The 13,763-nt window shown below is 43.9% G+C and overlaps 1 protein-coding gene across 1 annotated transcript in view; it reads left to right on the top strand.

Annotated features, from left to right (window-relative positions):
• The window catches only part of CENPU (centromere protein U), a 44,160-nt gene continuing 30,397 nt past the window's right edge, over positions 1–13,763 (top strand). Inside the window, exons 1-3 of the mRNA XM_065946446.1 lie at positions 1–94; positions 3,214–3,262; positions 5,994–6,111. Of these exons, the coding sequence (XP_065802518.1) occupies positions 63–94; positions 3,214–3,262; positions 5,994–6,111 (199 nt within the window). The 5' untranslated portion in view covers positions 1–62. The remainder of the gene's footprint in view (positions 95–3,213; positions 3,263–5,993; positions 6,112–13,763) is intronic.

The raw sequence follows: 13,763 nt of genomic DNA, 5'->3' as shown, positions 1-13,763 counted from the left end.
CCGGGGAGTAGCGCGAGGCTTGGCGGGAGTTTTTGCGTCGGCGGCCAGCGCGGCGGGCTGGAATGGATCGGCCGCGGCCTGCGCGGCTGTCGCAGTAAGTTCTGAGGGCCGTCGCAGAGCCGCCGGGTTCCCCTCTTTGTTTTCCTCTTCCTCTGGGTTTGGGCCTCTCGGAGCTGCTCGAGTTTCCTGGCTCTGCCTCTGCGCACCGTGTCCGAGCGACTGGCCGCCCGGGGCCTTTCTGTAAAGTGGGGATAATAATCTCCCCACCGTGACAGGATTGCGGGGAGGTTGAAAGGCGTCCGCTTACATCCGTGTCTGGCTGCGGGGAAAGGCGTCGGCTAGCGTCCCCTTATATTGTGCGGGTAAACGTGTTCCAAAGTAGACGCCAGGTGTTCTGAAACAAACTGTCCCACGAATAGTAACTTAAGGAGTACCTACTACTTGGCAGAATTCACCTTCTAGCAAGAACACTAGCATTGACACTCGAACTGGAGTCAGTATTCTTATTTTCGAGACCCTGCTTGTTTTTGTAACACAAACCACAGACTGTAAAACTGAACTAAGTCGGCGGGGGGAACCCAAGCTGCCGCTTGTTATTTTTAAAGGGGTGGACTCCAGCCAGGATAGTTCAAACTTTTTTTTTTTTTTAAGCTGAAAGGATATGCAGGTTAAAATACGTTGCCTGTCTGCTCTCTAAAACGTTATTTTTCTCGGATTCATTGGAAAGTGTCTCTGGAGGTGTTTGAAGCACATCCAAGGCCCTGCCTGGGCCTGGCTTGTTCTCAAGGCCGGAGGAGTCCCACCTGGGCGGTGGGAGGGCTGCTGGAGAAGGTGCAGTTTGTAAGATGCAGCGTGAGGGTGCAGGAGAGCCAAACAGTGTAGGGGACACGCTGGAGTAGGACAAAGCAGGGTGGTGGGGTAAACAGACTAGGCTCCTGTGGCCAGCGGGTAGGACCAGACTCCCCTAGTAGAGAGGAGGATTGGGAAGGAGTAAGATGCTTGAGACTCAGCTGACAAGTGGTGTTGGTGGTTTGGTTGCTAAGTCATGTCCGACTCTTGGAACTCCATGGACTGTAGCCTCCTCTGTTCATGGGATTCTACAGACAAGAATACTGGAGTGGGTTGATATTTCCTTCTCCAGGGGATCTTCTCAACCCAGGAATCGAAGCCAGATCTCTTGCATTGCAGGCAGATTCTTGACCAACTGATCTATGAGAGGTGAACTTTATCAGCTACTCCAGTAGGGGGGTTTCTCTTTCCCTCCCCTGCCCCTCCCAACCCCCCCCCCCCCACCTGCGGTACACACACATATAGCATTTTTGCCTTTGATTGAGACTCAGGAAATGTGTTCATCCCTCCCCCTGAAACACACTAGTATGCCTACACCAAAATCTTTTCCATGTGTTATCACAGAGGTTTCTATGTTTTGGTAGCCTCACCTCCCTCCTAGCCTAAGGTGAGGAGGAAACTTGACCACATTGTTGAGCACAGACAAGGCAGGAAAGAGTGGGTTAAGACCATATATGATCTGGCTTCTAGTCCTGTTACTTGGCTGTGTGACCACTGATGTCAGTTAACTTTTCTGAACCCCAGAATCATAGAGGCTGTAAAACGAATATCTGCTCCATCTTCTTTTTTGGGTCTGAGAATCAAATAAAGGATTGGTCTTTCAAATTGTGGTGTCTTGACCAGCATCAGCAGCCCTGGGAGCTTGTTAGCAATGCAGGTTCTCTCAGGAGCCATCCCAGGTTTATTGAATCAGCCACTCTGGAGGTGGAGCCAAGCAGTCTTAATAGCCTTCCAGGTGCTTCTGATTCCTGTGTTCATCTGTTTCTGATGAACAAATTTCTGATTGAAGAGTGGAACCACTCTTCAAACAGTTTTCCAACTTTATCTTTTCACTGTAATTCACAGTAATAATGTTTTACATCACAATGGGTACACAAATGTGCACATATGATGCAACACAAGTTTTAAGAAACCTTAATTTTACATCCTCTTGTATTTCCTTTTAAAAAATGCTAGAACAAGAAAAAATTTTTTTAAGGAAACAACAGCAAAACAAATTTTAAAAAATGCTGGGGGAAACCTTAAAGGACATGACAGGGCAATTGATGACATTTGGATAGGGACTGTAAATTAGACAATTATGTCAGTGTTAAATTTCTTGCTTTGTGACTTCTGTGACTACACAGAATAATGCCCTCTTAGAAAAGACACACGTGTGTCCCCAGGTTACCATCCACAGACACACAGGAACCCAGTGAGACAAAATGTGAACAGTTGGTGAAGTGGGGTAAAGGGTGTACAGAAGGTTCTCAGACACTTCTCACAATTTTTCTCTGAAGTGTGAAGTTATGTCACATAAAGAGCTAGGTAAGAAATTGCTCGTTCAGACACTAAATGGACTTTGCTCTCTGCTAACGGGTGTGTGCAGGGTGCATTTGAAAGGGGGGGGGGTCTGTGCAGGGTGCCCTGTTCCCTGGCACCATGTGGAGCACACGGGGTACTCAGCGCACAGTCACCGGCAGGAGTATTTCCTGTGTCTCTTATTTCCACTTTTTGTTCGGGTCTCTGTTGTGACATCTGGTTTACTTAAGCTGATTAAAGATGCAAGTTTATCCTTTCTTCCTGATGCCCTCTGGAGGGATCTTGAAGGGGAGGGAAGAGGGCAGCTCTGATAAAATCTGATAGCAGATTTTATAACAGGCTTCCCTCCTTCCCAACCACCTGCGGCTTTGGGCAAATATGCTTCTGGGTGGAGGGATTCACTTCTACCTGGAGGACTGTTAAGGAGCTAAATGAGAACACGTGTGTGAGAGAGCCAGGCACGGGATGCCGCGGGGTCCAGGTCTTAAGGAAGAGGCACCTCTCTAGCACATTTCTGCAGGACGCCAGCCTTGGCTGTTGATGCAACTTCAGGGACACGGGTGACTGCAGGCTTAGGAGTTCTCTGTGTCCTGAGGGCAGAGCTATGCTGATTATATGTGGGTAGTATGATTTGGCCTATAAATTATTTATGCGTGTGAGATATGGGTTCTGCTTTCTAAGGGGATTTGCCATTAGCTGAATTTCATCACCTGCACATTGTTAGTGCAACTAACAAGGAGAGTAACTTGGAAAGAAAATACCTGGACTGCATTGCCAGTTCTAGTGTTTCCCCAGTTATTTTTAAGTATTTCCTAACTTGTGTGTGTGTTTGCTGTTTCCTAGTGCGAGATTTTCGAAGAACCATGCAGGAGGAACACATTCCATGAAAGATGTAAGTTATTGTTTTATATTTTAATATGCTCGTAATTGAAAATGCAAAATAACATTTTGTGGGAGACTCAGTATTCCGTAGACTTAGTAAGCTCTGTTTTCTTGTAGTGGAAAAGTATATTCATTTTCCTCCTGTTCTTTCCAGTACAAGGGAGACAGCATTAACATTTTGAATCTCTTTTTCTGGGCCTAGGTTGGTTTCATTTTCATTTTGATAATTGACATTGTTTAAAAATTATATAGTGTTCTGTATTTTGCTTTTTTCACTTGTAGCCATTTCTCCATGTTGTTACACTTTTCTGCAATTATGATCTCATCATATTCCATGTAGTTTTACTCACATGGTATTTTTACTTTCGGGTGTGGTGAGTCTTAGAAATAAATGTGTGTAAAGGCAGGTGCATTTCTTTAATACTCCCAGCTCACGTCACATTATTTTCCAGCGACTTGTCAAGCTGGCCTTAGAGATTCACATGAAACACCTCAGGCAATGTGTCTGCTTGGGGGTTCTCCCTGCTCTGTGCCCCGCCCCTGGTTCTCTCTCTTGGAGGGTGTCTCTCGATGCTCCCCTGGGCCCCTGGCTTTGGAGGGGGCCCTCTTCTCCCCTGGAAAGCCCTGGGATCCCTCTGCGCCCCCACCCCAGCCCACTCGTTCTCTGGATGGCTTTCTCCAGCTTCCTGTCCTTTTCTCGGGAAGGCAGCTGCCATCCAGGGCTGGGGGCCCCTCTGCTCAGGGAGGCCAGAGGACCCGTCAGCACCCCTTCCAGCCCCACACACCCCTCTGGTTTTTCACAGAGGATCTGTGAGTACAAGTCTGTGTTTGTCTCTCAGTCTTATTCCGTCTCCTGTATTTCTTCTCCAGAATTTCCTCACATTTTCTTGTCTGTTAATAGCTCCCTTCACATTGTCCAGAGCTACTGAATGTTTTTTCTTATTTTCTGTGTGTTGTGGTCTTTTATGAGGATGTGAGGGGCAGTCTTCATGGAGCTTATTAGTATATTGCCCTGTAAGCCCAGTCTCTTTCCTGCAGTCACAACTTTTTACCCCTGTGTATCCTCAAAACTGAGGAAGGCTCTCTTAATCTCTCCTTGCTGTTCTTTGGAACTCTGCGTTCAGATGGGTATATCTTTCCTTTTCTCTTTTGCCTTTAGCTTCTCTTCTCTTCTCACTATTTGTAAGGCCTCCCCAGACAACCATTTTGCCTTTTTGCCTTTCTTTTTCCTGGGGATGCTCTTGATCACCGACTCCTGTACAGTGTCTCAAACCTCCATCCATAGTCCTTCAGGCACTCTTATCAGATCTAATTCCCTTGAATCTATTTGTCACTTCCGCTGTATAATCATAAGGGATTTGATTTAGGTCATACCTGAATGTCTAGTGGTTTTCCCCACTTTCTTCAATTTAAGTCTGAATTTTGCAACAAGGAGTTCAATCAATCTGATTTCACTATCTGGTGATGTCCATGTGTAGAGTCATTTCCTCTGTGGTCGGAAGAGGGTATTTGCTATGACCAATGCGGGCAAAACTCTGTTAGCCTTTGCCCTGCTTCATTCTGTACTCCAAGGCAAAACTTGCCTGTTACTCGAGGTATCTCTTGACTTCCTACTCTTGCATTCCAGTCCCCTGTGATGAAAAGGACTTTTTTTTTTAGTGTTAGTTCTAGAAGGCCTTGTAGGTCTTCATAGAAGCATTCAACTTCATCTTCAGCATTACTGTTCGGGGCATAGGCTTGGATTACTATGATAGTGAATGGTTTGCCTTGGAAATGAACAGAGATCATTCTGTCGTTTTTGAGATTGCACCCAAGTACTGCAGTTCGGACTCTTTTGTTGACTATGATGTTGTTGACTTTTGTTGACTACTCCATTTCTTCTAAGGGATTCTTGCCCACAGTAGTAGATACAATGGTCATCTGAATTAAATTCACCCATTCCAGTCCATTTTAATTCACTGATTGCTAAAATGTGGTTGTTCACTCTTGCCATCTCCTATTTGACCACTTCCACTTTACCTTGGTTCATGGCCCTTGGTTTGGGAGCTTTGGGGTAAGTGGCTGTTTCTGGAGAGCAACCCCCTGGTGGTTCAGGAGTGGCTGGCTGTGACCCGTGGCCCTGTGAGCTAAGGATGTTTTTATATTTTTAAATGACTGAAGTAAAATCAAAGAAGACTATCTCATGGCATGTGAAAGCATGGAGCTCAGATTTCAGGATCCATGAGGCTGTATTGCAGCACAAATGTGCTGTTCTTTCTGCACCACCCTGTCTGCTTCCACACCACGATGGCTGAGCTGAGTGGCCACAGAGCCCCATGGTCCAAGGTCTTGGGTACAAGGGACCCTCGAACAACACAGGTTTGAGCTGGGAGGGTTCACTCTACCCGGATTGTTCTCAGTAGTAGGTTCTACACTATCCACAGTTGATTGAAACCCCCGCATGTGGAACCTTGGATGAGGCCAGCTACCAGGGTCGTACGGGGATTTTCCACCATGTGGAGGCTGGGCACCCCAACCCCCGCGTTGTTCAGTGGTCAACTGTGTTTACCCCCTGGTCCTTTCTAGAAAAGTTCCGCCACCCCGGCTTAGATCACCAGAAGAGCCTCTGCCCCCAAGGGAGTGCGAAGGGTCGCTCCTTGGGCACCGGCGGGAGCAGCAGTGTCCTTGCCACGTAGGTCGGCTTTGTGATGTTCTTGTTCGGTATGGCCAGTTCGGTGACTTTGACTTTTGTTCACTTTCAGAACGCTGGCCAGACGCACAAGCCTCTGGATGTATTTGAGTTTCCTGATGATTCTCGGTTCTCAAGCCTCAGCAGGCTGGTCGAAAATGAGAAAGATGAAGAATCCTATGAAAGCTTTGGTTAGTATTTTCAATCTATATTCTGAAAACTAAAGTACTTCGAGCAATAGCATTTAGGCTAGTTACTAATAAAAATGTAGAAATGCCTTTATATATAAAAGCAGGGTGGTCCCCACATGAATACAGTGTTCTGGGGAGTATTTGATAATTTGAATTAATTTTTCTCACTTCTAGGTACCCTGAAGCTAAGAAAAAGTGGGGCTCTGCTGGTAGCACTGGTCAGCGAGCCGGCCAGGTTAGGGTTCCTGTTACAGGACTTTGTAACAAGAGGGATGTAGACTAATACTTCTCACTTCTTAACCTCCAGTAGTCACATGGAAAGGGGCTTTACCTTAGGGAGGACCAGAGGGATATTTTTTCTTCTCTTAGACACCAGAAGGCAGAGGATGCTGCAGGAGAGCTTCGCCTGTGGGCCCAGGAGTATCTGGGAGACAGGGCTGCCACCTGGCGGACCAGGGTGTGACCTGTCCAGATGGGCCTGCTCTCTGTTGTCACTGGCCACTCCAGAGGCCAGAAATGGTATAGAAAGTGCTAGTTCCACATCTAGAACAGCAGTGATCAGATATTTTTTGTAGGAGTAAGTTTCAAGGGAATTTTGACAACATAAACCTTCTCTCATACTTTTTATTTGGTATCTAGTATTTTGAGTCTAATTTTTGTTAATAAAAGAAAATACTTTTGGCATGATGAAAAGTAATCATTATCAGAATATGTTATAATGACCTGATAATATGTTCTAATTTCTTAGCTAAAAGAAATCTAAATATAAAAGATCTGAATCTAAAAGAAATCATAATTTTAAAAATTGAGATATAATTCACATGCCATACAGTTCACCCTTTTAAAGTGTATGGTTCAGTTCAGTTTTAGTGTAGTCACAAGATGGTACAAGCATCACTGTTTTCTATTCCAAGATGTTTTAATCATCCCAGAAAGAAACTCCACGCCCATTAGTAATTTCTCTGGAGCCCTTTGGCAACCATGAACCTATTTCTTGTCTCCGTGAGTCTGTCTGTTCTGAATATTTAAATAGATTCATACACGATGTATGTGGTCATCTGTGACTGGCTTCTTTCATTTAGGGTAGTATTTTCAAGGTTCATCTACATGATAGTAAGTATCAGTTCTTCATTCCTAAAAATTCTTACAGTTCAATAGTCCATTGTTTGGATAGGCCTCATTTTCTTTTTTTCAAAGTCTATTTTTAATTAAAAATTGTCTTACACAATTTTAAGGCCTGCTTTCCGTTTACAGTTACTACGACATCTTGGCTGTATTCTCGGTGTTGTATAGCACACCTGAGCCTGGTCCACCCAGATTTGTACCTCTCATCCCCCTCCTCTGTACCGCCCCGCTCCTCTCCCCACTGGCAAACCACTGGTTTTTCCTCTGTATCTGGGAGTCTCCTTCTTTGATGTTACATTCACTAGTTTGTTGTGTTTTTGCGTTTCGCATATAAGTGATGTCATACAGTATCTGTCTTTGTCTGACTGACTGCTCTTAGCATACTGCCCAGGAAGTTGCTAGAAAACACTCACCTAGGTATCACCGCCCGGATTCAGAAGCAGAGTGCTGCCCCTGTGATGGAAGCCCTCTTGTCTGTCCTGGTAGTCAGGGCTCTTCCCTCCTTCTGGATGTAAAGTGATCCCTGGCGTCTTTCTAACATTTTGTTTTAGTTTTGCCTGCTTTTGAGCTTTATATAAATGCTCTCACACATTATGTATTCTCTCTTACCATACGTTATGTGTTCTTTTCTGGCTCTTTTGCTCACTTATTTCCTTTTGTGAAATCATCTAAACAGCTATGAAAAGTAAAAGTGAAAGTCGCTCAGTTCTGTCCAACTCTTTACAACCCCATGGGCTGTACAGTCCATGGAATTCTCCAGGCCAGAATACTGGAGTGGGTAGCCTTTCCCTTCTCCAGGGGATCTTCCCAACCCAGGGATCGAACCAGGGTCTCCTGCATTGCAGGCAGATTCTTTGCCAACTACCTACCAGGAAAGCCCCTAAACAGCTATAGGCAGTGGTGGTTTGTTCATTTCCATTGGTGTGAGTTGCTACATTGTATGATGATACCACATATTAGTCATGCAAACTAATCTTGAAAGAATGGTGGGTTTTTTTTTGGTTATTTGGAACAGTACTGCAATGATCATTCCTGTATGTTTCTTTATTTTTTTTTTAATTTATTTTCAATTGGAGGATAATTGCTTTACAATGTTGTGTTAGTTTCTGCTGTAATATATGATGTCTGTTTTTCTGACTTCACAGGGTCTAGGTTCATCCACCTCACTTTTAACTGACTCAAATTTGTTCCTTTTGATGATTGAATAATACTCTGCTGTATATATGTATTATACCTTCTTTATCCACTCATCTGTCGATGAACATCTAGGTTTCTTTCGTGTCCTGTCTATTGTAAATAGAACTGCAGTGAACATTGGTGTACATATGTCCTTTTGAATTAGGGTTTTCTCAGGGTATATGCCCAGAAATAGGATTACTGGGTCATATGGTAGTTTTTTCCTAGTTTTTTAAGGAATCTCCATACCATTCTCCTTAGTGCCTTTATTAATTCACATTCCCACCAGCAGTGTAGGATTGTTTCCTTTTCTGCACATCCTCTCCACCATATATTTTTTGCAGATTTTTTGATGATGGCCATTCTGACCAACGTGAAGTGGTGTTGTTCAGTCACTCAGTCCTGTCTGACTCTTTGCGACCCCATGGACTGCAGCACGCCAGGCTGCCCTGTCCTTCACCATCTCCCAGAGCTTGCTCAGACTCATGTCCATTGGGTCGGTGGTGCCATCCAACCATCTTGTCCTCTGTTCGCCCCTTCTCCTCCTTCCTTCAATCTTTCCCAGCATCAGGGTCTTTTCCAATGAGTCAGCTCTTTGCATCAGGTGGCCAAAGTATTAGAGCTTCTTTAGCTTCCTTCCAATGAATATTCTGGGTTGATTTTCTTTAGGATTGACTGGCTTGATCGCCTTGCTATCCAAGGGACTCTCAAGACTCTTCTCCAACAGCATAGTTCAAAAGCATCAATTATTCAGTGCTCAGCCTTCTTTATGGTCCAACTCTCACATCCATACATGATTTCTGGAAAAACCATAACTTTGTGGACCTTTATCAGCAAAATGATTTCTCTGCTTTTTAATATACTTTGTAGGTTCATAGCCTTTCTTCCAAGGAGCAAGCGTCTTTTAATTTCATGGCTGTAGTCACTATCTGCAGTGATTTTGGAGCCCAAGAAAAGAAAGTCTGTCCCTGTTTTCATTGTTTCCCCATCTATTTGCCATGAAGTTATGGGACCAGATGCCATAATCTTAGTTTTCGAGTGCTGAGTTTTAAGCCAGCTTTTTCGCTCTCCTCTTTCAGCTTCATCAAGTGGCTCTTTAGTTCCTCTTTGCTTTCTGCCATTAGGGTAGTGTCATCTGCATATCTGAGATTATTGATATTTCTCCCAGCAATCTTGATTTCAGCTTGAGCTTCATCCAGCCTGTCACTTTGCATGATGTACTCTGCATATAAGTTAAATAAATAGGGTGATAATATACAGCCTTGACATACTTCTTTCCCAATTTTGGATCAGTTCATTGTTCCATGTCCGGTTCTGACTGTTGCTTCTTGATCTGTATACAGGTTTCTCAGGAAACAGGTAAGGTAGTCTGTATTCCTATCTCTTTAAGATTTTTTCCACAGTTTGTTGTGATCCACACATTCAAAAGCATTAGCATAGTCTATGAAGCAGAAGTAGATGTTTTTCTGGAATTCCCTTGCTTTTTCTGTGATCCAACAAACATTGGCATTTTGGTCTCTGGTTCTTCTACCTTTTCTAAATCCAGCTTGTATGTATGGAAGTTCTGTGTTCATGTATTGTTGAAGCCTAGCTTGAAGGATTTTGAGCATTACCTTGCTAGTGTGTGAAATGAGTGCAGTTGTGCTACAGTTTGAACATTCTTTGGCATTGCGCTTCTTTGGGCTCAGATTATGAACTCCTTATTGCCAGATTCAAACTTAAAGAAAGTAAGAAAAACCACTAGGCCATTCAGGGATGACCTAAATCAAATCCCTTATGATTATACAGTGGAAGTGGCAAATAGAGTCAAGGGATTAGATCTGATAGAGTGCCTGAACAACTATGGACGAAGATTCATAACACTGTACAAGGAGGCAGTGACCAAAACCTCCCCAAGAAAAAGAAACACAGCAAGGCAAAGTGGTTGTCCGAGAAGTCTTTACAAATAGCTGAGAAAAGAGAAGCAAAAGGCAAAGGATAAAAGGAAAGATATACCATCTAAATGCAGAGTTCCAAAGAATAGCAGGGAGATATAAGAAAGCCGTCTTAAGTGAGCAATGCAAAGAAACAGAGGAAAACAAGAGAATGGGTAAGACTAATGATCTCTTCAGGTAAATTGGAGATACCAGGGGAACATTTCTTGCAAAGATGGGCACAATAAAGGACAGAAATGGTATGGACCTAACAGAAGCAAAAGATACTAAGAATAGGTGGCAAGAATACACAGAGGAACTGTACAGAAAAGGTCTTAATGACTTGGAAACCACAATGGTGTGATCACTCATCTAGAGCCAGACATCCTGGAGTGTGAAGTCAAGTGGGCCTTAGGAAGCATCACTATGAACAAAGCTAGTAGAGGTGATGGAATTCCAGCTGAGCTATTTCAAATCCTAAAAGATGATGCTGTGAAAGTGCTGCACTCAATATGCCAGCAAATTTGGAAAACTCAGCAGTGGCCACAATACTGGAAAGGTTCAGGTTCCATTCCAGTCCCAAAGAAGGAAATGCCAAAGAATGCTCAAACTATCCCACAATTGCGCTCAACTGTACCTTTTGTTGCCCCTTGGTCTTGTTCCCAGGTCTCTGGAAATTGAGTATCTGGGTATAATGGTAGAAGAGGCAAGGGGTGGGAACGATGCCATTTTTGCTATGGGCATCAGAGCTGCTTTCTTTGCATCCCAAGCTGCCCAGTTGTTTCCTTGGATCATTTGAGAAATTCCCTTTTGATGCTTGTGGCAGTGAATGACTGCTATGTATTTTGGTTTTTGAGCTGCTTCTATGAAATGTAAAATCTCAGCCTCATACTTTATAGAGGAATTTCTTGTACTTAAAAGTTCTCTTTTTTTTCTTCACTAGCATGTAAAGCATGGAAGGCATATTTTGAGTCTGTGTATATATTTATAATTTATCCTTTCTCTAGGGTTAAGGCTCAGGTTAGAGCTGTCAGTTCAGTCTTCTGGGCTGAAGTGTAGGCCGGGAAAGGTTTTGCTTCTCGCACTCTCTGAGCACTCAGGATAGTATCCCTGCCCTCCTGACTCCATCCCTAATAAAGCTCCTGCCGACGGTAAGCCATTCGCCCTCGGTTTCCTGTAGCTTAGTCTCTTAGATTGGATTTACAGGCATAAACCTGGTCAAGGGTTCTGAGGCAAGATTCTGTTGGCTGTGGGCTCTCATCAGGCTTAAGCATAGCCAAGTTGAGGGTATGGAAAGTTTTGTAGGTTAGTTCTCATGATTCAAGGATCACTGCGTGGTATTAGTCGGACGGCCTCCAGTTAGCCAGTAGTGACCTGTAATCTCCAGAATTCCTTGTACTTGATGACGGGACTGGACTTCTGCTGCTGTCTGAAAGTAAGCTTGTTAGTTTCTTCCAGTAATAAAGTGGTGGCAGCTACTGCGTGGAGACAGCCAGGCCAACTTTGGGCCATGAAATCTAGTTATTTGGAAAAATGCCCAACAGGCTCAGAATCTTCTCCGGCTTCTGTATAAGAACCACAGAGCCTTGCCTTGCTTTTCAGCCACACACAGGATGAATGGCGTTTTCAGATCGGGGTGACTGAGAGCAGGCGCTCTGGTGAGGGTCTGGTTGATAATCATGTGAAGCCTTTTCCTGTTTCTCATTCTAAAGTAACAGTTCTATATCTGAGCATTAGTGACTTGATTCAGAGGCTTAGCCATTGGCCCAAATTTTGGAATCCAAACTCTACAAAATCCTACCATGTGGAAAAAGGTAGAGATGTCTTTTTTTTTTTTTTAGTTTAGTTTTAATTGAAGGATAATTGCTTTACAGAATTGTGTTGGTCTCTGCCAAACATCATCAATCAGTCATAAGTACACATGTATCCCCTCCCTTTTGAACCTCCCTCCTGTCTCTCTCCCCACCCACCCCTCTAGGTTGGTACAGAGCCCCTGTGTGAGTTCCCTGTGACATGCAGCACATTCCTGTTGGCTCTTTTACAAATGGTAATGTAAGTTTCCATGTTGCTCTCTCCATATATCTCACCCTCTCCTTCTCCCCCCCACCCCACGTCCATAAGTCTGTTCTCTATATTTGTTTCTCCATTGCTACCCTGCAAATAATTTCATCAGTACCATCTTTCTAGATTCCATATATACATGTTAGTGTAGAGTATTTGTTTTTCTCTTTCTGACTTACTTCACTTTGTATAATAGGCTTTAGGTTCATCTACCTCATTAGAACTGACTCAAATGTGTTCCTTTTTATGGCTGAGTAATATTCCATTGTGAAATATTACTTTCCAAATTTCTACTTTCCATTGTGAAAGCAAAGTGAAAAAGCTGGCTTAAAACTCAATGTTCAAAAAACTCAGATCATGGCATCCAGTCCCATCACATCATGGAAAATAGATGGGGAAACAATGGAAACAGTGACAGACTTTATTTTTTGGGGCTCCAAAATCACTGCAGATGGTGACTGCAGCCATGAAATTAAAAAAGACGCTTGTTCCTTGGAATAAAAGCTACGACAAACCTAGACAGCAGAGACATTACTTTTCCAACAAAGGTCTGTCTAGTCAAAGCTATGCTTTTTCCAGTGGTCATGCATGGATGTGAGAGTTGGACCATAGAGAAAGCTGAGTGTCGAAGAATTGATGCTTTTGAACTGTAGTGTTGGAGAAGACTCTTGAGAGAGTCCCTTGAACTGCAAGGAGATCCAACCAGTTCATCCTAAAGGAAATCAGTCCTGAATATTCATTGGAAGGACTGATGCTGAAGCTAAAACTCCAATACTTTGGCCACCTAATGCAAAGAGCCGACTCATTGGAAAAGACCCTGATGCTGGGAAAGATTGAGGGCAGGAGGAGAAGGGGACATCAGAGGATGAGATAGTTGGATGGCTTCACCAACTCAATGGACATGAGTTTGAGCAAGCTCTGGGTGTTGGTGAAGGACAGGGATGTGCTGCCGTCCATGGGGTTGCAAAGAGTCGGACACAAATGAGCGACTGAACTGAATATTCCATTTTGTATACTGCTGCGGCTGCTGGTTAGTCTCTTCAGTCATGTCCAACTCTATGGACTGCAACCTGCCAGGCTCCTCTGTCCATGGGATTCTCTAGGCAAGAACACTAGAGTGGGTTGCCATGCCCTCCTCCAGGGGATCTTCTGACTAAAGGATCAGACCTGCGTCTCCTGCATTGTAGGCTGATTCTTTACTGCTGAGCCAGCAGCTAAATAAAGTTTTTTATCTGTTCATCTGTCAGTGGACATCTAGGTTGCTTCCATGTTCTAGCTATTGTAAATAGTGCTGCAGTGAACATTGGGGTACATGTGTCTTTTTCAGCTTTGGTTTCCTCCGGTAACAGATGTTTCTTTGTTTTGGAGTTACTGCCA

This window comes from Muntiacus reevesi, chromosome 10 (assembly GCF_963930625.1).
Source record: "Muntiacus reevesi chromosome 10, mMunRee1.1, whole genome shotgun sequence".
Taxonomy (NCBI): Eukaryota; Metazoa; Chordata; class Mammalia; order Artiodactyla; family Cervidae; genus Muntiacus; species Muntiacus reevesi.
Note: the sequence above shows the minus strand (reverse complement) of the source record. Positions and strands in the feature narration are given on the sequence as shown.